At 38.6% G+C, this 24,088-nt stretch overlaps 8 protein-coding genes and 1 non-coding gene across 12 annotated transcripts; 6 read left to right on the top strand and 3 right to left on the bottom strand.

The window, feature by feature from the left end:
* Positions 1 to 45: 45 nt before the first annotated feature.
* Positions 46 to 2,674, top strand: LOC106361991 (hexosyltransferase GAUT11-like). The gene is made up of 2 exons (XM_013801807.3): positions 46 to 413; positions 935 to 2,674. The coding sequence occupies exons 1-2, from the start codon at positions 276 to 278 to the stop codon at positions 2,378 to 2,380; spliced, it is 1,584 nt and encodes a 527-aa protein (XP_013657261.2). The 5' UTR covers positions 46 to 275; the 3' UTR covers positions 2,381 to 2,674.
* A 770-nt stretch (positions 2,675 to 3,444) lies between these two features.
* Positions 3,445 to 5,759, top strand: LOC125577162 (putative F-box protein At1g30925). Its single transcript, XM_048738115.1, has one exon. It carries the CDS (start codon positions 3,625 to 3,627, stop codon positions 4,561 to 4,563), a length of 939 nt encoding a protein of 312 aa, XP_048594072.1. The 5' UTR covers positions 3,445 to 3,624; the 3' UTR covers positions 4,564 to 5,759.
* A 193-nt stretch (positions 5,760 to 5,952) lies between these two features.
* On the top strand, positions 5,953 to 8,930 carry LOC106361989 (rab9 effector protein with kelch motifs-like). Its single transcript, XM_013801805.3, has 10 exons — positions 5,953 to 6,312; positions 6,549 to 6,698; positions 6,786 to 6,953; positions 7,083 to 7,235; positions 7,328 to 7,480; positions 7,592 to 7,756; positions 7,840 to 7,980; positions 8,060 to 8,246; positions 8,334 to 8,520; positions 8,587 to 8,930. The coding sequence occupies exons 1-10, from the start codon at positions 6,150 to 6,152 to the stop codon at positions 8,713 to 8,715; spliced, it is 1,596 nt and encodes a 531-aa protein (XP_013657259.2). The 5' UTR covers positions 5,953 to 6,149; the 3' UTR covers positions 8,716 to 8,930.
* Positions 8,931 to 9,143: 213 nt separating this feature from the next.
* Positions 9,144 to 12,726, top strand: LOC106361988 (axoneme-associated protein mst101(2)-like). 3 transcript variants are annotated; one of them, XR_007315478.1, is made up of 8 exons: positions 9,144 to 9,309; positions 9,667 to 11,201; positions 11,290 to 11,371; positions 11,458 to 11,521; positions 11,618 to 11,803; positions 11,897 to 11,957; positions 12,064 to 12,285; positions 12,486 to 12,726. XR_007315478.1 is itself a non-coding variant. In XM_013801803.3 (7 exons), the coding sequence occupies exons 2-7, from the start codon at positions 9,719 to 9,721 to the stop codon at positions 12,219 to 12,221; spliced, it is 2,034 nt and encodes a 677-aa protein (XP_013657257.2). In that variant the 5' UTR covers positions 9,144 to 9,309; positions 9,667 to 9,718; the 3' UTR covers positions 12,222 to 12,477. The 3 variants fall into 3 exon arrangements, 2 of the variants coding, with proteins under 2 accessions (XP_013657257.2, XP_013657258.2); XM_013801803.3 differs by lacking the exon at positions 12,486 to 12,726 and having other exon boundaries at positions 12,064 to 12,477; XM_013801804.3 differs by lacking the exon at positions 12,486 to 12,726 and having other exon boundaries at positions 9,165 to 9,309; positions 9,681 to 11,201; positions 12,064 to 12,477.
* A 46-nt stretch (positions 12,727 to 12,772) lies between these two features.
* On the top strand, positions 12,773 to 16,556 carry LOC106361987 (protein LONGIFOLIA 2). The gene is made up of 3 exons (XM_013801802.3): positions 12,773 to 13,482; positions 13,847 to 15,429; positions 15,524 to 16,556. Exons 1-3 carry the CDS (start codon positions 13,356 to 13,358, stop codon positions 16,448 to 16,450), a joined length of 2,637 nt encoding a protein of 878 aa, XP_013657256.2. The 5' UTR covers positions 12,773 to 13,355; the 3' UTR covers positions 16,451 to 16,556.
* Positions 16,557 to 16,642: 86 nt separating this feature from the next.
* LOC106361986 (glycine-rich RNA-binding protein 6, mitochondrial) lies at positions 16,643 to 18,157 on the top strand. Of its 2 annotated transcripts, none has more exons than XM_048738117.1 (5): positions 16,643 to 16,768; positions 17,153 to 17,287; positions 17,383 to 17,451; positions 17,545 to 17,651; positions 17,857 to 18,157. In XM_048738117.1, exons 2-5 carry the CDS (start codon positions 17,164 to 17,166, stop codon positions 18,016 to 18,018), a joined length of 462 nt encoding a protein of 153 aa, XP_048594074.1. In that variant the 5' UTR covers positions 16,643 to 16,768; positions 17,153 to 17,163; the 3' UTR covers positions 18,019 to 18,157. The 2 variants fall into 2 exon arrangements, with proteins under 2 accessions (XP_048594074.1, XP_048594075.1); XM_048738118.1 differs by lacking the exon at positions 16,643 to 16,768 and adding an exon at positions 16,902 to 16,989.
* LOC106361984 (phosphoserine phosphatase, chloroplastic) lies at positions 18,143 to 20,420 on the bottom strand. Its single transcript, XM_048738116.1, has 8 exons — positions 20,184 to 20,420; positions 19,625 to 19,855; positions 19,307 to 19,439; positions 19,118 to 19,225; positions 18,838 to 18,931; positions 18,592 to 18,741; positions 18,466 to 18,519; positions 18,143 to 18,392 (listed from the first exon to the last, which is right to left on the bottom strand). Exons 2-8 carry the CDS (start codon positions 19,848 to 19,850, stop codon positions 18,267 to 18,269), a joined length of 891 nt encoding a protein of 296 aa, XP_048594073.1. The 5' UTR covers positions 19,851 to 19,855; positions 20,184 to 20,420; the 3' UTR covers positions 18,143 to 18,266.
* Positions 20,421 to 20,494: 74 nt separating this feature from the next.
* LOC106361985 (PLASMODESMATA CALLOSE-BINDING PROTEIN 3) lies at positions 20,495 to 22,223 on the bottom strand. The gene is made up of 4 exons (XM_013801800.3): positions 21,901 to 22,223; positions 21,271 to 21,510; positions 20,932 to 20,965; positions 20,495 to 20,827 (listed from the first exon to the last, which is right to left on the bottom strand). The coding sequence occupies exons 1-4, from the start codon at positions 21,950 to 21,952 to the stop codon at positions 20,596 to 20,598; spliced, it is 558 nt and encodes a 185-aa protein (XP_013657254.1). The 5' UTR covers positions 21,953 to 22,223; the 3' UTR covers positions 20,495 to 20,595.
* Positions 22,224 to 23,276: 1,053 nt separating this feature from the next.
* LOC125577473 lies at positions 23,277 to 23,471 on the bottom strand. Its single transcript, XR_007315887.1, has one exon. It is a non-coding gene; the product is annotated as a U2 spliceosomal RNA (small nuclear RNA).
* Positions 23,472 to 24,088: the final 617 nt, after the last annotated feature.

Genomic DNA, 24,088 nt, shown 5'->3' with positions numbered 1-24,088 from the left:
ACAGGTCATCCATTTTTAATAGCCAATTAAATTAAATCAGATCTGGAAAATAATTAACATTTCTTTTTGGGGACAGCGAAGAAATATCATTCGAAAGCAGCAAAGCGAAAAGGCAGATCACAATCACAACAAAACTCACTTCTTCTTCACTCTCTTACAGATTCTTCTTCCTCTGTCGGCACGAATTCATTGGTATCTACTCGAATCTGGGTTTAGTGTAATAAAATCGATTTCAGTAAAGAAGAATCTGGTGAGAGGAACCGTGGAGGGAAAAGATGAGGAGGCGGAGGGTAGCTAGAAGGAGATTGTTGAGTTGGATATGGCTTCTCCTTGGCTCTTTCTCTGTTGCTGGATTGGTTCTCTTCATGGTTCAGCATCGTCATCAACAGCAAGATCCATCTCAGCTCAACCTTGTATATGTCTTTTTCTCTCTTTGTTGCATTGTAGTATTGACTCTATTGATTGCTGAGATTTTGAGTTTTTTTTTTTGCTCTGATGATCATCCGCTTATTAAAAAGTTTGGATCTTTATTCTTTTTGCTGACAAAAAGATTGGTGAATCCACTGTCATTGTAGTCTAATGTTTTTTATTTTTAAAGCTGATAATAATGGTTATTAGATTTTGGGGGTTATAGACGATTTAAGAAAGATTTCAATAATTTGGGGGCTAATTTTTTCAAAAATTTTGAGGCTTGAGGCAAATGTTTCATCCGGCTTGGCCCAGGACCGGTCCTGGTAGTTATTAGTTTGGTCTGTGTATGTATGGAATCAATGCAAGTTGAGCTCTTTTCACAATAGCATGACTAAATCTTAGTGTAGTTTCTTATTGACATTGTTATTAGTCTATGAGTGCAAAAAGCTCATATGATACTGTCTACATAGAAATGTTTTTGTATATGGAGAAGTTACTCTGATCTTCTTTTCTTCTTTGATAGGAAAGAGACACAAGAACCGACAACGTATCTCCTCCTCGTTTAAACTTCACGGAAGAGGTAACAAGCGCTTCCTCCTTCGCTAGGCAGCTAGCAGAGCAAATGACGCTCGCCAAGGCCTATGTTTTCATAGCCAAAGAGCACAACAATCTCCACTTAGCTTGGGAGCTGAGCTCCAAGATCAGAACATGTCAGCTTCTCCTCTCCAAAGCAGCGATGAGAGGCCAACCCATTTCGTTAGACGAAGCCAAACCGATCGTCACCGGCCTGTCATCTCTCATCTACAAGGCGCAGGACGCGCATTACGACATAGCCACCTCGATGATGACTATGAAGTCTCACATCCAAGCCCTCGAAGAGCGCGCCAACGCAGCCACGGTTCAAACCACAGTGTTTGGTCAATCCGTTGCGGAGGCGGTGCCGAAGAGCCTCCACTGTTTGATGATCAAGCTAACGTCAGATTGGTTAACTGAGCACCGTGAAGTGGCGGATGAGAGCAGAAACTCGCCGAGACTCGTTGACAACAACCTCTACCACTTCTGTATCTTTACTGATAATGTAATAGCTGCTTCTGTCGCTGTTAACTCGACCGTCTCCAACGCTGATCATCCGAAGCAGCTTGTGTTCCACGTAGTGACGAATCGAGTGAGCTACAAGGCTATGCAGGCTTGGTTTCTTGGTAATGACTTCAAGGGGGCAGCGATAGAGATCAGAAGCGTGGAAGAGTTCTCTTGGCTGAATGCTTCTTACTCTCCCGTTGTTAAGCAGCTGCTGGATAAAGACTCGGGAGCTTACTACTTCGGAGACCAAGAAACAAACTCTGAGCCAAAAGTGAGGAACCCAAAGTACTTGTCACTACTCAACCATCTCAGATTCTACATCCCCGAGATCTATCCTCAGCTGGAAAAGATCGTTTTCCTAGACGACGACGTTGTTGTTCAGAAAGATTTGACTCCACTCTTCTCCTTAGACCTTCACGGGAACGTCAACGGAGCTGTGGAGACGTGTCTTGAAGCCTTTCACCGTTACTACAAGTACCTAAACTTCTCTGACCCGCTTATAAGCTCAAAGTTTGATCCGCAAGCGTGCGGATGGGCCTTTGGTATGAACGTTTTCGATCTCATAGCGTGGAGGAAAGCGAACGTGACTGGTAGGTACCATTACTGGCAAGAGAAGAACAGAGAGAGAACGCTTTGGAAGCTAGGGACTCTTCCTCCGGGTCTGTTGGCTTTCTATGGTCTCACCGAGCCGCTAGACAGAAGATGGCATGTCTTGGGGTTAGGCTACGATGTGAACATTGATAACCGTTTGATAGAAACCGCGGCTGTGATTCATTACAATGGAAACATGAAGCCTTGGCTAAAGATTGGTATTGGTAGGTATAAACCTTTTTGGTTCAAGTTTTTGAACTCAAGCCATCCTTATTTACAAGATTGCGTCACAGCTTAGAAGAAAAAAAAAGACTTTTTGAGAGAGTTGAGAAGATTCTTATACACTTTGAAGATTCTTTTTTGTTTTGGAATGTTTTGTAGAGCTCAGAAAAGTTTGTCAGGTTCAGATATTTTCTGAAGACTGTTGTTCTCTTCTTATGGTCTGGTGAGAAATTTATAATCACACATTAGAAGGTCTATGATGTACTTATGGTTTACTAGATTACAGGGATACTTATTTTTTTGTGAGCTTTTTGTTATATTTATTATCATCTAAGGATGGATGGATAATTTATTTCCTTTTGTTTTTCAAGCTGTAATGTTCTCTGTATTCAATGATTTTTTTTCCAAATAATCAACAATCTTTGTCATACTTTCAAACTTTTGTTTCTTGTGTCATGCATTCCCAAGTTAACTCTCTTCCCCTTCATTGGTTCTATTTCAACATGAACTTGAGTACTTGACACAACAAGAAGTTAATAACATGTATTTGTTTGATACAAGTGATAATAGCTTGAAAAGCGTGCGATTTGTTGGAGCAGTGAACAAGGCTAGACATGTGCATGCAGTACCGTGAGAAAAGTTTTAGGGACATAAGGCAAATTATAAAAATAAACTTCTTTACAACTGTAATAAAAATAATTTTTTAATATGATATATTATTTTCACCAAATACACAAGTCTAATACTGTAAAAAAATAAGTTTATAACAAGAATATATTATATAGAAAAAAATACATGAATTCAGAAAATGAGTTAATTAATTTTCGTAGAAATGTTTTTTTCTTAAATAAGTTTAAACCACTAGACTATAAATTATTTTAAATTTTGGGGCCCTAAAAATAGTCATATTAATCGGGGGTCTGAGGCGAATGCCTTTTTCAATACACTGTAGGCACGCCTCTCCCAACGGGTCGACCGGTTTATGCCTTTAAACCAAAATCGAACTAAATCAACCGACCATGCACGATTTGGTTTGGTTGCGTAATGAAAGCCCTAGGTCTCGAACAATTATATTACGATAAGTAGTAACCTACTATGTTTTCTCTCTCTTTCAGAGTCTGATGATGATGAATTCAATCCCTGTTGAACTAATTCACGAGATATTCTCTAGATTGCCTGTCAAGTCAATAGCGAGGTGTCGTTGCGTGTCGGAACAATGGAGGTCCATACTTTGCAGTGTATATTTTACCGAGCTGTTCTTAACAAAGTCTTCCACTCGACCTAGTCTCTTCTTCGCCATGGAAAGCTCTACAAACAATAATGAGTTTCTCTTCTTTTCCTCCCCTCACCGTGATGACAAGACATGCCGCTGTTCAGTTGAAGTTTTCTAAAGACATGCCGCTGAAATTTTGTGGTCATGCCTCTGGTTTGTTCTGTTTACGTCGTATGCCAATCTTAAAAGAGGCCAGGGATGAGGAGGAGGAGGAGGAGCATACAGAGCATGTGATATGCAACCCTAGCACAGGACAGTACGGGTTCTTACCTATAGTGAGGACGGGCAGTAAGAGCCTTTTAGGGTTTGATCCTATTGACAAGGTGTTCAAGGTAGTGTCATCCAATTCTACCTATTCATCTCGCACCAATGTTGTTAATGTTTTTACATTAGGAACTGGAGAAGTTGAGTGGAGGAAGATCTACTCTCCCTTAGACCATTATCCTTGGTCCAAGGGGATATGCATCAATGGAGTTCTATATTACTTGGCTCTAGGACTCCATGCAACAACTTTCTATATAGTTTGCTTTGATGTTCGGTCTGAGAAATTCAAGTTTATGGACACATATAAATTCACTCATTATACTACAAGATTGATCAACTATGAGGGTAAATTAGGTCTGGTTAGGTGGACAGCTTATTCTGAGAGTATCATGACTATGTGGGTTCTAGAGGATGTCGAGAAACATGATTGGTCTGAACATCTATTCACTCTTCCTGGTGATAAATTCAGTGGCACTGGCTTTGTTTCCGTTGTTGGAGTGACCGCTACAGGTGAAATTGTTTTGATGAACAACTCTTATCACTCCAACCCATTTTATGTTTTCTACTTCCATCCCGGAAGGAACACTGTCAAACGCCTTGAAGTCCAAGGTTTTGAAAACCATGGTGGTAGTAGAGTTTACGCCTTTGTAGACCATGTAGATGATCTCACGTTTAATATGAAATCTTGGCAGCTGCATCAAGATGTTCTTCCTAGGTTTTGAAAGCTTTAACAAATTTCGTGCTCTCAGTCTTCTAGATGATGTATGAATTTACAGGTGCAGAAAATCTCTTTGTGTTAATAAAAGGTGTATTCAATACGTTACTGAAGCTTTTGACCTGACGACCTTGCTTGGTTCTAGTCATCTCAGAGAAGAGATCTAATTTCTTCAAATGATTTAGCAACTTTTAGATTTTACTGTGGCTCACAATATTAATATATTCCGGACAAATTTGGTCTGTCTTTTGTGCTGCTGAACCTAACGTTAAGAGCATCTGCATTAGTGAACTCCATGGGGAGTTCACACAGTTTTCGAAAAAAAAAAAAATATTAAAATAAACAAAAGCAATGAACCTCTCTCTTATAAGTTCACTGCACTGAACCTGGATCATCACTGTAGCGCGGGCTCCACGACACGTGGCGGCCCGCGGTTGGTCCGGTTATAATTTTTTTTTTTTTTTTTTTTTAAAAACAAAAATCAAACAGAAAAAAAATAATAATAAAAAAATGCTTTGTGAACCCCTTCCAAGGGGTTCACTAATGCTGATGCTCTAAGACTGATCCTCCTTTCGTAGGCCGCAAATGTCAGCTTCAAAATTATGTGTGTTTAATTGGAGTCATTGAAAATGAATGATACTCGTTATGTTTCCCGAAAGCAAGATTTTCTAAAGTCTTCACGTTTATTAAAATTCAATAAATATTTATAATTTAATTTTTCTTTTACTTTATTATACACATTTCAATAACTTTTCACCAATGAATTTAATTAATTCAAATATTTTTTAAAAATATAAACAAATATCTTAAACATATAAAAAAACTATCTTTGTGGAATAAGTAGAAAGTCTAAAACATCTTACTTTCGGAAACGGATGAAGTATATAGGAAAGTAATTTTCAATATCATGTGAAATACATTAAAAAAAAATTGAATCTCTAAAGCTACTGCATAAGCCATCAGCATTATGAAATCCACAAACAGAAAAATCAGCGCACAGTTGATGCTAGAATTCGTTGGCAGTGATGGTTAGAGAGCGTTACAAAAAATTTGTGATTAAGCAAAAGTTAGTAGAAAATCAATATAACACTCATATATATTGACCAAATCAATTATATTATTACTAATTTCTAACATTTAAAAAACAACTAAATCGCAAATATTATCCCTAAGTAAATAATGTGTAGGTTTATTTTAAAACCAACACATAAAAATGTTTAAAAATAACAAAGAATTAGATCCTTGTAACGTATATCCTTGAACCTCGGGGACCCATATATTGACTATTTTTAGGAGACTATAACCAACCAATACTTCATCGACACGTCATAAACACATGATACGAAAAAACTAAAGAAGCTTGCGGTTTGTCACTAATATTTTTATTTAATTTTTTTTTTGCCGATAACCTAAAGCAAAAAGGAACCACCTTTATCATCATCACCTGTTCTGTAATGTATAATCGCCTGAAGAAATTATTTTGATTTCGGATTCCTCCTCTTCCCTTTCTCCTAAACAACAAAAAACTCTTTTCATTTTCCCGCACTTTCTCATCCCAAAGGAAGGAACTTTCTCTCCCCCCGCCCCCGGAGAATGAGGTGGGAAAGGGTCCGACAACAAGTGGGTTCTTCTTCCGGGCCCGGTAAGAGGTGGGGACACACTTGTAACTCCGTTAAAGGAGGTAACTTTCTCTATGTTTTCGGTGGCTACGGCACAGACAATCGCCAAACCAATCAAGTCCATGTCTTCGACGCTGGTTAGTTTCTCTTCTTGTCGGATTTAGGTTTGGTTCCGTTTGCAGAATGTCCGAACCTTATGTTGTTTTGCTCATCCCTGCATGTTGTGGCACATTTTGTATTGAAAGCTTTGTCCTTTTTAATCCATTACATTGTATCTTACTTGATTGATTACGGTCTGACCCTTTTGAGGAAGCTTTTTTTGTATTAAAAATGATTTTGTTGTTGTTTACTTGCTCTCTCACTGTGTTTGCAGCAAAGCAGATATGGACTCAGCCGATGATCAGTGGCACGCCTCCTCCTCCTAGGGACAGTCACAGCTGTACAACAGTCGGCGACAACCTTATTGTGTTTGGTGGTACTGATGGAATCAAATCTCTCAATGATTTGTACATTCTTGACACTTGTAAGCTTCCTTTTTGGTACTTCAAGTTTTAAGAAGTTATTCTGAATTGGGTTTGTTTGTTTGTTTGTTTCCATTTGTGGTTAATAGCTTCACATACTTGGAAGTGTCAGAGTGTTAGAGGAGAGGCGCCTGCGCCAAGAGAAGGTCATAGCGCCACGCTCGTTGGTAAAAGGCTTTTTGTATTTGGTGGCTGTGGCAAATCTTCTGATGTTAATGACGAAATCTATTATAATGACCTCTACGTACTTAACACAGGTAATAATGTTTTTATGCTATAGCTTTCTTGAATTGGCATGTGAATCTATTACGTAACATTCATCTCTTATACATTGAATAGAAATCTTAGGTAGCTTAATATCGAGGTTGTGCTACATTCTTGTGTAGAGACTTATGTGTGGAAACGTGCTGCTACGATTGGGATTCCACCATCTGCGAGAGATAGCCACACTTGCTCGTCGTGGAAGAATAAAATAGTTGTTATAGGTGGTGAAGATGGACACGACTATTATCTCTCTGATGTTCATATCCTTGATACAGGTGCAAAACCATTTCCTAAGTTCATGTTCTATCTGAAGGTTAATGTAATTTAAAAAAAAATTGTCATATGATATTTTGATTTTGAGTTTCAGATACATTCGTATGGAAGGAGGTGAATACTTCAGGGCAGTTACTGACACCTCGAGCTGGCCATGTTACTATTTCACTAGGGAAGAACTTGTATGTGTTTGGAGGGTTTACGGATGCTCAGAATCTTTACGATGATCTCTATGTGCTTGATCTTGGTACGTTAACCGAGACGATCATTTGATACCAATCTTTGTGAGGCAGATTGGCTTCTGTGCCTCGGAGTTCGATAGCATAATCACATTGTTGTTTTTTGTGCTTACCTGTAGATACGTGTGTTTGGTCAAAGGTTCTGACCATAGGAGAAGGTCCATCTGCGAGGTTCTCTTCAGCAGGGGCCTGTTTAGATCCTCACAGATCCGGGTTTCTTGTCTTTGTTGGTGGCTGCAATAAAAATCTCGAGGCATTGGATGATATGTTTTACTTACACACAGGTTTTTCCACCGATCTCTCTCTTCAACTTTGCTATTTGGGCATTTACTTTCTAATCGTTTTTTTTAACTTTTTGGTTAAGTAGGACTTGGATATGATGCAAGGCTTGATCAGAATGTAGGGAGCATGTCTCTAAAGAAGCAACTAAAGTTGAAATGCCAAGAACAAAGTCATGCAAGCTCCTTGTATGATAAATCTCTGGTCGGAATCAATATGGATCATCAAGGTGTGTTTAAGCAATCTAGTCAGTGTTATATTGGAAACATTTAAAGTTAGCCTGTTTATGATGATTGCTTTTATTGTAGGAAGAGGGAGTTTTGGTTTGAACAATGGCCAATTTGATCAGGGGAAAATGATGTTTCAAGCCAAGGTAACGGAGAGGTTCCCAGTTGGTTACAGTATAGAAACAATGATAAATGGGAAAGTGCTTCGTGGCGTTTTGTTTTCAACCAAGCAGAGCTCCGTTCTGGCGTCTGATCAAAGCTTGAGTAGGCGAGTGCTTATATCAGTTTCTTACTTTCGTTTTTTGTCTTCTGTTGGTTGCATTGTGTTGTGAGTAATTTTTTTGTTGATGTACAGAAAGAGGCCAGCTATGTCCAATGGTGACCATGATAACAGTTTAAAGGTACCAAGAACTTTGAGCAAGGAACAAACTGATGCTGCTGAATCCAAAGATTCTCCACCAGTTGGCATGGAGGGTGGTGGTAGTGGTCTCATCAGCAACCCTCTGGATGTTAACATAAACACAGCGGCGGTGCTAGATATGGTAATTTTAAAAACATATCCCAAAAATCTGATTATGCAATTTACTTATTGAAAAATCTGTGTGCAGGGCACTGTGAATACAGCAGCTCCATCTTCATCAGTTCCTGAGACAGATGAAGCTTCTTTAGAATCTAGAAATGCAGTATCAATAGATGTTGGAGCTACTAATAAGACCGGACCTGGAGAGTCATCATAGCTAACAGAAAAACAAAGGTGATTAGACAACAAGAGGTGAAGCCAGATGCAGAGCTAAAAACCATTTGTGTCTAAACTCTGTTCCTTTGAACAATTTGATTTTGCAGATGAGAGATTCAGCAAGATAGGATGTGTTTAGTTTAGAATCTAAGTTAGGTTTTGTTGATGACTTGTTGAGGAAGAGTTTTAATTTATTTTTTCTTCTGCCTAGTGTTATTCAACTTGCAAAGCAATGTAATGCTTCCTCTCACAGTTCCAGTAAAGAACAAAAGAAAAGGGTTACTAATCTGATGAACAAAAAGTTTAAGGGGCTAATACGTAATTAACATAATCGACTCGATCTATAACCAGATTAAAATGGTTTATTCCAGGAATATGCCAATGTGGAAACTTTCTTGCAAACCGGTTCGGTTTTATAATATAATCTTTTGTTCGTTTACAATTTAAACCGAAACAGAGCAAATTATATTATACACATCGAGGGTTCTTTCCCCTTCCTCTCGAGTTCCGCCGCGCCGCACCCAAACGTTTGTCTTTCTCAGAGACACTCTTCGCCGTTTTGAATTTGCCCTGAACCAACTCTGGAGAAACAAAGGTTGATAATTTACCAAAACTTCTGAATGTAGTGTTTGCGTCTCTGTTTATTTATTGTGTCATGTCTCTTTGGCTTCATTGAATCTGATTTAATCTTATAGTTAACGGGTTTTGCTAAAGTCATTGGCTTTTGGTGTTGTAAGGGATTAAGAACACTGCCCATCATGTTTTTTCAAAGTAGAATGGTATTAGAATGTGTGTGTTTTGTAGATTAACTTGCTTCTCTGGTTTGTGAAGTATTTGGTTGGGTTGTCTGTTATCATTGTTTAACATTGCTTTCTTTGTTATCTTCACATGTTTTTTTAGTGTGAAACATAACTAATTGTACTAAAACTTTAAGTAACGTTTCCCTGGGCAGTTTTGTATCTGCAGATTATTTTTGAAGGCAATATCTGAGTAAAAGCAAAGGAATGATGGATACTGTTTCATTGGTAACAATTCCAGAAACTGGTGTTACACTACATATAGACCCAACTAAAGAAGGTTCACTACCAGATGCAAATATGGATGGTTCCAGTAGGAAAAAACCGAAAAGAAGAAAGAAGAAGAAGAAGGAAGAGGAAGCTTTGTGTGTAGAAGAGAAGACGTTGGACGTTGTAGAAAAAACCACCGAAGAAGATCAACTGCATCCACCCAAGAATCCTTTGTCAAACATTAGAATACAAGAAGATTCAAGCCACCAAGGTCAAGATTCATGTGAAAAGCCTGAAGATTCGCAGTCAGGTGCTGTTGATATGTCTTCTTCTGAGAGAAAGAAGAAAAGGAGAAAGAAAAAGAAAAGCAATGATATAAATGCACTGAGGGAGAGTGGCGTTGATACCAGTTCGCTGGTTACTATGGAATGCGATGCTAGGCACAGTTCTGAAGCTCAAGGATCGAAATTGAAGACTACAAAGGAAAAAAATGGTGATGGTACTGTGGATAAACAAAAGGGAGCAGATGCTGAAGCTGATGATACTGTGTCCGAAACTCAGAATCCTAAAGTCAAGAAAAAGAAGAGGAGAAAGACCAAAACAACGGAGGTACGCGAGGCAGTAGAAGATACTCTAGCAACCTCCATGGAAAGTGGGCCAGTGGAGTGTATGGAAACTGCAAGTGTATGTGAAGTAAAGAGCAAAACACGGAAGAGAAAGAAGAAGAAAACGTCATTGTCAGATCAGGAAACTGCAGATATGGAGGTCTGTGATCCATCAGAAAATACTCTAGCAACCTCCATGGAAAGTAGGCCAGTAGAGTGTATGGGAACTGCAAGTGTATGTGAAGTAAAGAGCAAAAAACGGAAGAGAAAGAAGAAGAAAACGTCATTGTCAGATCAGGAAACTGCAGATATGGAGGTCTGTGATCCATCAGAAAATACTTTACCAGGCACCATAGAGAGTGCATCAGTAGAGTGTTTGTTGGATCATTCAAACAAAGAAGTTTTGGAAAATTGTGATAAGAATGCTGGACAAGAGTTAGTGGCCGAGAAAGAGACAAAAGATGAAATTGGTGAACCTAAACAAAAGAGGAAGAAGAAAAAGAAGAAAGAGTCTTGTGAACTAAGTGAGGAAGTTAGTGAACCCAAACAAAAGAAGAAGAAGAAGAAGAAAAAGTCTTGTGAAGATGACAAAACTGACAATATGGATGTCGAGAAGAAGGATGATGTTTCTGTACCGAGAAGTGAGAGAGAACTAGAATCTGACGGGATAAAGCTTGGTACATCTTTGTCAAGTTCTGTCTTAATACCCGATAATGGGGTTGCCACACAAGAAACTGGAGATGTACCTAGATGCTCATGCAAAGGTCAAAGTACCAGAAAGCTGGTTGTATTTGATTTGAACGGAATCCTTGCAGACATTGCTCGAGGGAACACAGGTAAATGTGTTCCAGATGGTAAAATATCTTTAAGATCAGGTAATAATGAATCATTCTCTATGTAAGTGCTTTACATGCTTCTTGACTCTTTGAGTAATATTTTATTTTTGTGTGGTCTTCTGTACAGTTTTCAAGAGACCCTTTGTTGCTACTTTTCTTGACTTCTGCTTTGAGAAATTTGATGTTGGGATATGGTCTTCTAGACGCATGTAAGTATCTTTACCTGATCCATATTCAAATGCATTGCTTTAGATTAATCCCTCCATTAACTCTCTCTTTCCTTTTACTCTTACAGTGGATTGAATTATATGACGAACATTGTCATGGGACGTCATGCGAAAAATCTACTATTTAGTTTCGTAAGTGATCTCTCTACAACATCTATAAGAAACGCAGATTATATTTGTAGTATGCAATCAGTTCTAATTCTTCTTTTTTTTTCTGTATGTACACAGGATCAAAGAATATGCATTACAACAAAATTCAAAACTCTGGGGAATACCACTAAACCTCTGTTCCTTAAGAATCTGAGAACAGTCTGGAATCGTTTTGGGACATGTCTCAGTTGTGGAAAAAGAAAGTATGATGAGACAAACACGTTGCTTGTTGACGATTCACCTGACAAGGCCCTGTGTAATCCTGTAAGTTCTCAAACACTTACAACCATGCATATGTATTCATTGTCTGCCATCTCACATTTTTTAAAACATCTAACATTGGTTATTATGGTTCAGCCACACACTGGAATCTTTCCTTTCCCTTACCAGTACACAGACCGTGAAGATTCTGCATTAGGTGAGTCTTTTATCTTCTTAAACACTGCAGTATCCAAGTTTTGTAACATCAAGCTGAAAGAACTAATGGAGATTCATATTATTCCTTTACATTATCTTGAGAACAGGGCCTGATGGGGAGCTAATGAAGTATATGGAAAGGTTAGTGGATGCGGAGAACGTTCAGAAGTTTGTGGAGAAGAATCCAATGGGTCAATCAGCAATAACCGAGACGCATGAATCATGGAGTTTCTACTCTAGGGTCATCAAGGCACATAAACGCTAAATCAATCCAGGGGATTTTTGACCAACTCCTCATTGTTTATTTGCTTCTTGAGAGCTCACAACAAGTAAGTGTTTCAATATTCATGCAGAGATAGGCTTAAGCTCTTTCTGGAGAAAAACTGTACTACTAGTTAAATGTTATCTTGAGAGATATACTTTAGCTCACCAAACTCTTTATATTCCTGTTAATCTCTTGTATTTTTCAACAAAGACTAGAATCTCTTCAATTAATGGCTAAGCGTATCTTTTTTCTTTCATTCAATAGTAAGAAACAAAAGAAGCTAATCATGCATAATGACAGTGGAGCTAGAGATACTGTATGATACAAAAATAAAATGTTGGGGGAGATATAACGTAGAAGAAAAGTCAAACTCTTCCTAGTTGGTGGTGACCTAACTACTAAAGCATGCTTTTCCATTGACAACTATTTTCTTTGTTTATTAGCATGTGATTCTGTTCTAAAACTTAAATCTTATATTTAATGTCTACCTAAACCCATTTGATTATTGAAAAGATAAAGAAATACTGCAAAACTTAATAATTTTCATTTAATCCACTGAGAGATTAAATATAAAAAATCATTATAGGAAAAAGAAAAGATAATATTGTGGATATGTTAAGTCTTAACGAGAAGACAGAAGTCACATGCAGAGGGAGACATCTAAAGAACAGAGTTTTAACAAACCACATCCACTTGCCACAACCCCCACCTCTCTTCTCTCTCTCTCTAATCTCAACATCGTTTCTAATTCTATTATTCATCAGAGAAATGTTTTGTATTGTTCTCTGAGAGGTAAAATACAGAGTAGCATTGGGCAGAGATTCCTCTGTTCCCTCTGCCTCTTCGTCTTCTTCTTGGCTTATCTTCTTGGTGTTTGTAAGATTCTTCAATGTACATTTTCTGAATCTTCTTTGCAATGGCGTTCACATTAAGCTTTGTCTGCGCCAGCTTTTTTGGAATCTAAATGTTGATAAAAAGTTAAAACTGTTTTGGAATTATATGAAAATATGGAAGATGCGTCACTCTCGTTATGGTTCTATGGTGGTTGGCTGTTGATGGAGATATAACAAAAAAGACTATAACACACTGTCAAGTTCAGATTCTCTTCCTCACTAAACTTCTTCAACTAATCACATGGCTGCAAAGCTTCTACATACGTTGGCAGATGAAAACTCTGATCTGCAGAAGAAGATTGGATGTATGAATGGGATTTTCCAACTCTTTGATCGCCACAACCATGTTCGTAAAAGTCTTGCTTTAGGTAATCATAACCACACTAACAAATATATTAATTAATAATTGTGCTTTCTTAGATCGTGTCTCTTAGTCGTTGACCTGTACGTGGCCATATGTTCTAAACTAGTATGTCTTTTTTTTCCATGTTCTTCTTCTCTTTCTTAAGCTCCTGTTTCTTCATGAACTAAAAGGTCTGGTCTCATTCTTTGTGAGGTCTAAAAGGTCTCTAGTTTGTCTGTTTGTGTGGCGTTTTCTTGTTAGAATTTGACTTTTTCTTAACCTTAAGACTCTTATGTTTGTGGAGTCTGTAATGTTTAGAGTTTATGGAACAAAGAGAGTTTGATATGATCCTAATACTCTTTTGATGTTACTTCTTGTTGTTGTTGCAGGTAATGCACATGTCAGTAGTATCACCTTTGAAAGAGACTCTGCGTTTCAGTTTCAGGACACCAACATCATTAATGCTACGAGCGAGAAACTAACAGAATCATCAAGGGTTTCTTTCTCATCCTCGTGTTCATCATCTTCACTGTTGTCATCTGAGCTCAACAGAGAAGAAACTCAACCTGAAATATCACCCTATGACCGTGTCATTTTTCCAGAGTCTCCCACGAGTGATCCAGTGATGAGCCGAGGAAAAGGGTTTGCCGCACATATGGGACTTGATCTTAGAGATGTTGTTAGAGACTCTATGTATAGAGAAGTCAGAGCGCTTTCTGAAGTTTGTAGACACAAGAGAAGAGAGGAGGATTCTCCAAGACCTTATGGTTTGAAGCACTCCACGCCTGTCGATTTCAACGAATCATGCAAGGCTCTAGCCAAACTTAGGACAACATCTCAGCGTTGTTACAACGAGGTTGACATGAAAGATGCATCTCACAACAAGTTGAAATCTGGGAAGAAGGTGAAAGAGTCTCCTAAGCTTTCTTTGGACAGTAGAGACCACGTTGATCTCAAAGCTGGTGATAGTAGGCTTAGTAGAAGCTCTAGCATGAACAAACGGCCTCCTAGTGTTGTTGCAAAGCTAATGGGTTTGGAAACGTTACCCGGTTCTCCATTGGGCTCACCAAGAAGCTTGGGGAAGGGCATAGCTTCTTCTTCTTCTTCTTCTTCTTCTCCAAGATGGAGAAGCTCCGAGTTTGTTATGAAACCCTTGTCTAGTTTGAGGTTCCCCACTGAGCCAGCTCCATGGAAGCAAACTGATAGAAGAAGCCTTATTAAGAAAAAGCAAGCTTGCAAGCCTGTGTTGCAGTCAATGGAGAGAAGGTTGAAAGGTGTTGAGTCTAATCATCCCAAAAAGGATCTCAGAGCTCTTAATGAGATATTAGAGGCAATGCAGACAAAAAGTGTGTTTGGTTCTAGAAAGCAGCCGCAATGCTCAAACTCAAGAGGTCTACAGAATCAGGTGATGCCGCCATCCACTATGAGAGGACCTATTGTGATTATAAAACCTGCTAGACTTGTTGAGAGATCTGGTATTCCTTCATCGTCTCTCATTCCCATTCACAGTCTATCTGGTCTTAATAGAGAAGAAGAAGAATCTGTGCATGTTAAAAGAAACTCATCTAGTAAGAAGGCGGCAAAAGAACTTAGTATCAGTTCTGGTGATAGCAAATCTAGTAGCAGAAACGTGCGGTCTTCTCAGGTTTACAAAGAAAGCACAAGTCCAAGACTGCGTCATCAGGTGAAGAAGCATGAGAATGAAAAGTGTTCTCGGCCACCAACCACTCTATCTGATTCAAGCATATCAAGAAGACAAACAAACCGACAAGCGGAAGGATCTACTACTAATACTCCTGGTGGTAGGCGTAGACCCAGGGCTCAGAGGAGCTTGCAGCAAAATAATGACCAACAATGTAGCACTGAAACAGAAGCCACCATGATAATAAAACAAGCTACTGAAGCAGGTGATGGAAAGAGTCCAACTGTAGTAGAGACAGCCAAAACCGTAGTCTCTAACTTAATGCAGAATGTGAGTTGTTCTTCTCCATGTTTTGTGTTAAATTGTTTGGTTAGAATAAGTCTTCGCTGCTAACTTTCCAAATTTGTGTGTGTATCTTGTTCAGAAGTCCAGTCCAAAGTTAAGTGAAGATGGACTATCGGAACATCCAAGTCCAGTTTCTGTTCTCAACGCCTCAATCTACAGAGATATCAAACCATCTCCTATGAAAATACAAGCTACTGAAGGCACTAAGACTGATCATGTGACAGGTGGTAATGGTCTTATTGACCTGGGTGATGAACATTGCGAAGATGAAGAGCAGTGGAATCCAGCTTACAGCTTTTCAGAGGCAACAACAACAACCATCTTTTCGCCAGAGATAAACCGAAAGAAGCTTCAGAACGTTGAGCATTTGGTTCAAAAGCTGAAAAGACTAAACTCTAGCCACGACGAAACCAGCCAAGACTACATTGCATCGCTATGCGAGAACAATGATCCCAACACCGACAACAGATACATATCCGAGATTCTGCTAGCCTCGGGTCTTCTCCTCAGAGACTTAAGCTCAGAGTCAACGACGTTTCAGCTGCACCCTTCAGGCCACCCTATCAACCCTGAGCTATTCCTCGTTCTTGAACAAACCAAAGGAAGAAGCCGCAGCAGTAGCAGTAATGAGAAGCTCAACCGCAAACTTGTGTTCGATGGAGTTAACGAAACGCTCGTGGAGAAGTTACCTTTTAAAGATCCATGGATGAAGAGGAAGGTGTTGAGCGCGCAACAGCTATTGAAAGAAGTATGTTCAGAGATAGAAACAGTGAAAAAGCAAGCCGAGAAAAGATCAGGTAACTTGTTGTTGTTGGAGGATCAAGAAGAAGACTTCTTGAAATGTATATTGGATGAAGATATAGCTACTCCATCTGAGAAATGGACAGACTTTGATGATGTAGTACCTGGTTTAGTGCTTCACTTAGAGAGGCTTCTCTTCAAGGATTTGGTGAATGAGATCGTGCATGGTGAGATTGGTCGGCTGCAACTAGTTACTGATTCATAAGCTCGTGTTTTTTATCTCTGTATTCTAAATATATAAATAATACAAAGTCAAATGTTATGAAAACATTACAACTTCTCAATATAAAAAAAGGCTATTTACAACTTCATCGCCGATCAGCTAACTCAATGGTCGAGATTAACGCAATCATAAATCAACGGACTCGATCGTCCCGTGAGAATCGAACTCTTTACAGAATAAAGTCAGGGTTTTTTTTTTTCTCACCGTTGAGCTTAGAACTGAAAGACTTTGGGGAGGTTTTTCACTAAACGGCGAGCGACGCTTCCAGAGATTATCACAATCCACAGAGAAACCCAAAAGGTGTGTAAAGTCATTTGCTTTCAATACGCTGAACATCTCTGTTTCATCTAGTTTCGATCTTATTTGCTGGAAGTTAACATTTCGCTGATCCTAGCTTAGATCTTTCTCTTTCTGGTTACTTCGTCTCACCTAGATTCGTGTCTTGGTGGAATTGATTTGGAGCCGACATATGTTTCCTCTGTGTTCATTACTCTCTTATGGATTCACCAGAAACGGGATTAGTGAGTTAAAGTTGTGAACTTTGACTTGATTCTTGTTGATTACTGCCTTGTGATTCTATCCGAAATGTTAATAACACAGATCTATTGACCTTGTGCTCACCAATCTATCTACATTCTTGGGTTCTTTTGAGATTTTGGCTGTCTTGAAAACATTTGCTTACAGATTGAAGGAAGATGCATTACATGGATTTGTTTAGTAAAGCTGGAAACATATTTAGGCAGCCTAGAGCTATGCAGGCCGCCAACGCTATGTTACAGGGCAATCTTTCTTTGACTCCATCCAAACTCTTTGTTGGAGGTTAGTGACTCACAATTTTTTTTTTATAATAGTTTGTTTTTGTTGGAGGTTAGAGTCCAAGCATCTCATCCTGTTATGTGGTTGCATCTTCTCAGGTCTCTCACCAACTACTGATGTAGATATCTTGAAAGAAGTTTTTGGCAAATTTGGCAAAATCGTTGATGGTAGTAGTTATCTATCATTTCGCAGCTGAATCATTTCTCTCATTGGTTTGTCTTCCTCTTTGCTGACTAGTATATTACTTTTGTTTGTCACAGTGGTAGTGGTTTCGGACCGTGAAACTGGTGTATCGAAGGGGTTTGGTTTCGTAACATATGACTCGATTGATGCTGCTAATAAGGCTATGCAACAGATGAATGATCAGGTGATACCAGTTTTTCCAGCTACAGAAGTTTATTGTACACTAGTTTGTGTATTATCATCTTTGCTTTATCTCATTTTCCTTTTCAGAGAAAGATTGATGTTTGGTAGTGCCTTGGTGCTTCAGACACTGATGAGCTTGTTCTCTCTTTTTTATTCTTTGCTTGGTTGACAAAACTTGACATTTATAGAGTTTCCTTCTTGAACAGGAACTTGATGGGAGAATCATTGGAGTGAACCCGGCTGATTCAGGAGGCGGTGGAGGTGGCTTTGCAAGAAGGGGAGGATATGGTGGTGGCCGTGGTGGATTTGGTCGAGGTGGGTTTGGTCGTGGTGGATTTGGACGTGGTGGCTATAACTTTGTTCGTTAACTTGGCATCTAGGAGTGTTTACTTCCAAGATTTATTAGTCTTCTGTTTCATTTTTTCTTCACATAGACCATTTTTTTTGTTAAAACGTTCACTGAAGCTTTTGAATAAACAGATGAAACAGCTATAGTTGGCAAACACATGTATTGGTTCAGTGGAATTTCACACATTCAAAAAGGAGAGTACAAAATTTGAGAGTTGAATAATGAGTTGAGCTCTCAATGGAACTAATCAGTATAGAGAAGAGGCTTTTAGTCCAAGGAGTTAATGAGAGGTTCAAAATTGAAGATAAGCCAGTCTGCTTGTGCTGCAACAGCTTCACGAAGCTGAACTCCAGCATAACATATGAACAAGTCCGCGCCACCAGGTCTACGTGCCTGCAAGTGAATTACTTTAGTTAGTTGCTCATTTGAGATCGCTTTGTTATATGTACTTTTAATAAAAGCTTACTTCTAGATCAGTAGCTCCGTCTCCAATCATGGCCATCGTCTTGTAGCTACGACCCTGAAAAGAACCATGGCACATATTCAAGAAGAGAGCTATGGAGCTTGCAAAAGTAGGGAAAGTATGACGAACCTTTCGTATATGTTGCACTGCCTTGGCTTTGCCTCCACTTCTTGAAGTAGGTTCCTTCTCATCAAACCCCACAAACTCACCAGAATTTCCAAATAGAAGATTGTTGGCGAATATATTCTCTCGAGGGATGCCAAGAACCGATGCTACAGGCTACAGCGAAAAGATATTCATTCAATACCTTATCACCATTATTCTAGTAGTCTACACATGAACTGATGCAATGGATATAGAGTCAGAGAGTAGTACATTGATCATCTGTCGAAAACCTCCAGATATCAAATAGACATCGATTTTATTGGCTCTGAGCTTCTTGACCAACTCTTCAATGCCAGGGGATAGCCTACACAAACCAAAGAAACAAACTGTTACAAAACATTTCAGAAAGTAACGTGAACATGGTCCAACTTCAGGACAAGAGCTCTTACATGTTTAATTCCATCTTTACATATGTGACTTTAACCAGAGTGAATCAACACTAAACGAACCATTCTATCAACATATGCAAGGTGGTAAACAAAATCAGTACCTCGGGGGTGTCTTTTGGAGATATTCATCAACTTTGGAAAGAGAAGGCTTGAACAAAGAAAGTCTTGCGGCTAGAGCTTCTTCAAATGGAACAGATCCACCCATTGCTCTAATAAAGCAATAATACTCAGGCATTGACAAGGCCAAAAAAGTCCAAGGGAAAATCACTAGAGAGCTCTAGTATACAAACCTGGCAGTCCATTCAGCAACAGCCTTTCCAGCTCCACAGAACTCTGCAAGTTCATCAATGCCTTCATCCACACATACCGTGCTATCCACATCGAAGCATACAGCTTCAACACCTCTCCAAAGATCGAGAATCTCTAGCAATTTAGAAAAAACAACAACCAAACTATAAAAGTTCAATAGCTTTAAGACAGTTTTGCTAATTTTAATTCATAATACTCTTTCATCATATCTCCTAGTAGAATGCAGCTCAGATCAACAATTGTACAACCATGTTACTAGATATTATTACTCCCTAATCTCAAATACAACATAAAGTAACCTTTAGAAGGAACAGTGTTGCCTTCATTCCCCAAAGCCGACACCCTCTGCGGCTGCACAGAAGCAGTCACTGGACGGACCAATCTGGAATAGCTCATGATCGAGACACTTCCTCTTCTAACAGGATATCTCCTTAACTCAAGGCAAGACAAATCAGCAGATAAAGATGAGAGCTTTCTACAAGGAACTTGAACTGGAACAACCCTTGAAGTAAGTAACGCTTCCATTAAAGCTACAAAAGAAACACAACAGTTTTTTTTTTTTTGGTAAAAATGTAAGAAACACAACAGTTCAATTGTATAAGAGCAGAAACCAAGAAGACATTTTATCTGATTCAGCACGAAAAGACCAGATGGAAATCGAACAGAACATCACACTCTTAACTCATTATACACTTAACCTCATCAACAAATCGAGACAATGTGTGTTGATTTTAACATTCCAGGTGTGATCTATCACATAGCTAATCAAGTAGAAACAAAAGTAGATATTAAGGATGTAAGATTGAGATCAGAGATCCGCACGGCGAAGAAAATGAGAAAAATGAAAAGTTTCCATACCGGAAAAAACGCCGGCGGTCGTCTCCGGCTGATGGTCGTGTAGGATCGATTAGTTCAAAAGTAACTGAGAAGTGTGTTTGGTTTGGTTGGTGTAATAATAACCAACAAAATGACAATTTTAACCTTTATTAAATTAAGATTGAACTGTTTGAAATGACACTTGGATCCTCTATGTTTTATCAAAGTTACTTTGCCGGCAAGTAACTAATTCCGGTTAAATATTTGCCGTCACCTTAGTTAAAATCATAATGTACAATTTTTTTTTTTGCAGAAGCAAGTGGATAACAGCTAGTAAAAAAGCCAGACAAAGATTGAAGAAAACAAGTCTCTCTCAAAAGATTCCATTAGTGGGAGAGAGAGACCCACCACAGTCACATGATCCACAGTCCAACGTTAGTTGTTGTTTACTCTACTAGATCAACAAGTAGAAGAGCATGAATAAAAAAAATAAAGTGGTGGCTCTTGGGCTTTGGAGTTTGGATCCAAAGGAATAAGATGGATCAGTGTAGTCTGGGTTGAAACCACCGGCTGGAATCCCTAAACCACCTCCTGTTGAAGGTGTGACTGTGTAGGGTCTTGTATTAGTTGTCGTAGGGACTCTTGTCGATGGTGTTGTCGTCACTGGTGTCATTGTCCCACTTCCACTACATCAACAAAACAAAAGAGAAATTCTATTAAGCCCATATCCTCAAGATCAAAGCCAACTCAACACTAAAACATAAGTGGTGAAGAAAAAAAGTGTGTGTACCTGGCACTTGCAGGAAAAGCACAAGTAGTGTAGCCTATATCATAAGACGAGACAACAGTTACTAATAAAATATAATCTGTGTAGAGATTAGAGAATCTTGAGGTGTTATTATAATATATAGTTTCTACCTCAACATCATTCATATTGAAACATGTGAAGTTTAGATTTGGTAAATAACTAATTACTATCCTCTCTGATTTGCTTTTCAAGTTGAGTTTCATTTTTTACTCATAATTAAATACTCTACTGAACTATTTGGTTAGAAAGATGGTGTCCACACATTGTTTTGGACTTTATTTAACGAATGAAAGTAGATAGGTTGGTGGGGGAGAGGCTCACTGGGATCAGAGGCTGAGACGGTGGCTGTGCCGGCGAAGTCACAAGTTCCCTGAGACTGACGTTTCTTCTGAAAGAAGCTGTTGACTGCGTAGGAGCAGTGAGACTTGACGGTGTTTGGGTTAAAGCAAGGTCCGTTCTGGTGAATGGGTCCACAGTCAGCTCCTGCGCCACATGCGTAGTCCAATGTCTTCTGTAGCATTGCTTCGCTTAATCCTTCTCTGCATACACACCATGTCCCACCTACACACAGACACACACTTTCATGACCACACATAATTATTTTACTCTCATTTACTAACTATGTGTGAAATGAGCGACCTGAATCTATAATTCAAGAAGGAACAATGTTGTGGTTCTCCAGATAAAAAAAAAAGGCAACACCTTTCTAGGAAAAAAAGTATGAGAAAAACAAGAAAGGGTTATTCTTTTTAGAAAATTTTCATTCAAACTATGAAAAGCTAAGAAATTTGAGACCGTGTTCTGTACTAAAACAGAGTTAATTAAATGGAAAAAAAAGGTTTTTGAAAAAATATATTCCTCACGGCAAAAGAAGATCCATGTGATGTGAAACAGAGAAGTGCTATATTATTTCAACTTTGCAGGATTTGTACAGAGAGAAGAGTGTCTTACTTGAGTGACCAACCATAGACAACAAAATCACAGCAAGAACAACAACAGCCATGGTGTTGCACCAGAGCTAAGCACAGGATTTATTTTTTAGCACAGGATTTGGATGCTGCTTGTTTGCTCTGAGAGAATGGAAGAGATATGAGAAGGTTTTGAAGCTAACAAAGAGTTGTGGCTAGAGAGAGAGAAAGAGAGTCACTGCATTGAAGACACTGAAAATAGAGAGGGCTTTTTGCTTAACAATACATATTACACACACTCTCTCTCTACTCTCAAGTCCACAGTATAGTAGTAGTATTACTATATATAATAATAGAGTCTTCATAATAATACATATCACTGGGGAAATGGAAAAATAAATGGGCTAGGACGTAACTATATTAATATGAGAAAATTGGATTTCAATCTTTAGTTTCAAAAATAGCTGTACATTATTATTAGTAGTTCCATAGCCACAAAAACCTTTTCTTTGGAGACATTTTTCATCTACAGAAAAGAAAGTTCTTTATTGATGGATATGATGTAATATGCAGCTGATGCTAACTACCCAATTCATACAGAGAGTACAAAAGCTTTCGTTTTTCTTAAAAAAAAAGGCTCAACACAAATTTGAATCTCATCAATTATATACTTCCTCATTTTTTAGCTCAAGTCATCAACCTCTTTCCGCTCTTACAGAACAACAAAACAAAACAAAAAAGCTAGTAACTAACCTTACACCAATAACAGAGAAATAAACATCTACAAACAGACTTAGATGATAGTGTAGAAAGATCATAAAAGCTAACAAGGAAAAAAATGTTGCTAAGTAAACTAGCTCCACCAAGAGAAACGTCAATTGATTCATGCTTCTCCTTTTAGACGGCATGAGAAGTTCTATCTCTAGCTGCATTCTCTTTCTTTCAAGGTTATCAAATTACTACAGGTTGACTATTAATCTAGCTAGAGACTTACAAGGCTAATCAACCAAATTGATTGCCTTATCTGGGGTAAACATCGACCTAAACACACTCATGTCCAACGCAACAAGTCATATGATGTAATTGTATCTTGGCCACTTATGCTTTACAGTTCTTATACTGAAGCAATTACATGTTGGCAGTGTGACACTGAATACTGTTATACAAGGATATGCTGGAAGGAAATCAGAGCAAGACACTCTGGTCACTTAGGAAATGAAATTCTACCTCTGTTTACATCTGTAAGCCTGAGGCTGAGTAGTTTATATCTGTAAGCCTGAACCTGAAACTCAAGAGGTGCAATCTCCATTTCCTTCTGGTAAATCAGATCCTCGAAGAGAACATAGGCTCACTTACATAATTATTAAGTATATATCAGATTGATTCAGGAGAGGGATTCAAAATTAAACTTAATAAATGGTGGGATGGGCCTGTCCGTGCTGTAGTGCAACGCATGGACGACTCTCAAAGGCCTAGATAGCAAGCTATCTTAACAGATCTTCTCCCTTAAAAAATAGAGTTAATATCGTGTGATCCGATGGACCACATATCAGATATTAAACTGATAAGAACAGATACTACACTTGATCTTAGCCAAAAGGCCGAGAAAGGTATGATTTGCTGTATCCCCTGGCCTCATATTTTATACTGATCCTCATGCCTTCCATGCTTGTTTATTTAGCGATGTGGGACGTTTAAAAGTCAGACAAAACAAAATACTCTCTCTGTTTTAGCGGGTTTGTTACCGAGACAATAGTCTTAAACCTAAAGACACAAGTAGAGTTGAAACACTTCTAGTTGTTGAGTCTATGATACCTATTACCTCAAGATCCCGAGCCCTTCGGTTTCTGGGTTATGTTGTTGAATTTGCAAAGCGCTCTCTAAAGATGGGACACAACTCTTGCCATGTATATATGTGTGTTAATTGTTGCTCAATGACTTTCTTTGGGCGCCAGCTTGCGACATTGACAGATTAGGAGAGCTTCAGAAAATTTGGAACTACTTCGGCTTCAAGATACTGGAGAAGGGTATTTAGCAAAAACAAAATAATAATACTGAGAGGGGTTCTTGATGAATATCGACTAGTCTAGATTGCTCACTGTTTTATCGGTCTATATCTTTTAATGGTTGAGACTTTGTTGCAGAGAATAAGGAGCAGGTTAATATATCTTCCATCAGTAGAACGAGGATGCAGAATGCAATGAACTTGGGATACTTTCATAAGAAAGTTA

This window comes from Brassica napus, chromosome A8 (assembly GCF_020379485.1).
Source record: "Brassica napus cultivar Da-Ae chromosome A8, Da-Ae, whole genome shotgun sequence".
Classification (NCBI taxonomy): Eukaryota; Viridiplantae; Streptophyta; class Magnoliopsida; order Brassicales; family Brassicaceae; genus Brassica; species Brassica napus.
This window is presented reverse-complemented; position numbering and strand designations above follow the sequence as displayed.

What these genes read in the sequence shown, in the direction of transcription:
- LOC106361991 (XM_013801807.3), top strand. Translation starts at nt 276, where the DNA reads ATGAGGAGGCGGAGGGTAGCTAGAAGGAGATTGTTGAGTTGGATATGG. An exon ending in ATCCATCTCAGCTCAACCTT is followed by an intron (nt 414 to 934) that starts GTATATGTCTTT and finishes CTTCTTTGATAG; the next exon opens with GAAAGAGACACAAGAACCGA.
- LOC125577162 (XM_048738115.1), top strand. Translation starts at nt 3,625, where the DNA reads ATGAGTTTCTCTTCTTTTCCTCCCCTCACCGTGATGACAAGACATGCC.
- LOC106361989 (XM_013801805.3), top strand. Translation starts at nt 6,150, where the DNA reads ATGAGGTGGGAAAGGGTCCGACAACAAGTGGGTTCTTCTTCCGGGCCC. An exon ending in TGTTCATATCCTTGATACAG is followed by an intron (nt 7,236 to 7,327) that starts GTGCAAAACCAT and finishes TTTGAGTTTCAG; the next exon opens with ATACATTCGTATGGAAGGAG. An exon ending in TCTCTATGTGCTTGATCTTG is followed by an intron (nt 7,481 to 7,591) that starts GTACGTTAACCG and finishes GCTTACCTGTAG; the next exon opens with ATACGTGTGTTTGGTCAAAG.
- LOC106361988 (XM_013801803.3), top strand. Translation starts at nt 9,719, where the DNA reads ATGATGGATACTGTTTCATTGGTAACAATTCCAGAAACTGGTGTTACA. An exon ending in ATATGGTCTTCTAGACGCAT is followed by an intron (nt 11,372 to 11,457) that starts GTAAGTATCTTT and finishes TTACTCTTACAG; the next exon opens with TGGATTGAATTATATGACGA. An exon ending in AAAATCTACTATTTAGTTTC is followed by an intron (nt 11,522 to 11,617) that starts GTAAGTGATCTC and finishes GTATGTACACAG; the next exon opens with GATCAAAGAATATGCATTAC.
- LOC106361987 (XM_013801802.3), top strand. Translation starts at nt 13,356, where the DNA reads ATGGCTGCAAAGCTTCTACATACGTTGGCAGATGAAAACTCTGATCTG. An exon ending in TCGTAAAAGTCTTGCTTTAG is followed by an intron (nt 13,483 to 13,846) that starts GTAATCATAACC and finishes TTGTTGTTGCAG; the next exon opens with GTAATGCACATGTCAGTAGT. An exon ending in TCTCTAACTTAATGCAGAAT is followed by an intron (nt 15,430 to 15,523) that starts GTGAGTTGTTCT and finishes TATCTTGTTCAG; the next exon opens with AAGTCCAGTCCAAAGTTAAG.
- LOC106361986 (XM_048738117.1), top strand. Translation starts at nt 17,164, where the DNA reads ATGCATTACATGGATTTGTTTAGTAAAGCTGGAAACATATTTAGGCAG. An exon ending in ATTTGGCAAAATCGTTGATG is followed by an intron (nt 17,452 to 17,544) that starts GTAGTAGTTATC and finishes TGTTTGTCACAG; the next exon opens with TGGTAGTGGTTTCGGACCGT. An exon ending in TGCAACAGATGAATGATCAG is followed by an intron (nt 17,652 to 17,856) that starts GTGATACCAGTT and finishes CTTCTTGAACAG; the next exon opens with GAACTTGATGGGAGAATCAT.
- LOC106361984 (XM_048738116.1), bottom strand. Translation starts at nt 19,850, where the DNA reads ATGGAAGCGTTACTTACTTCAAGGGTTGTTCCAGTTCAAGTTCCTTGT. An exon ending in CAGTGCAACATATACGAAAG is followed by an intron (nt 18,520 to 18,591) that starts GTTCGTCATACT and finishes GGTTCTTTTCAG; the next exon opens with GGTCGTAGCTACAAGACGAT. An exon ending in ACGGAGCTACTGATCTAGAA is followed by an intron (nt 18,393 to 18,465) that starts GTAAGCTTTTAT and finishes ATTCACTTGCAG; the next exon opens with GCACGTAGACCTGGTGGCGC.
- LOC106361985 (XM_013801800.3), bottom strand. Translation starts at nt 21,952, where the DNA reads ATGGCTGTTGTTGTTCTTGCTGTGATTTTGTTGTCTATGGTTGGTCAC. An exon ending in GTCTATGGTTGGTCACTCAA is followed by an intron (nt 21,511 to 21,900) that starts GTAAGACACTCT and finishes GTCTGTGTGTAG; the next exon opens with GTGGGACATGGTGTGTATGC. An exon ending in CGTCTCAGCCTCTGATCCCA is followed by an intron (nt 20,966 to 21,270) that starts GTGAGCCTCTCC and finishes CTTATGATATAG; the next exon opens with GCTACACTACTTGTGCTTTT.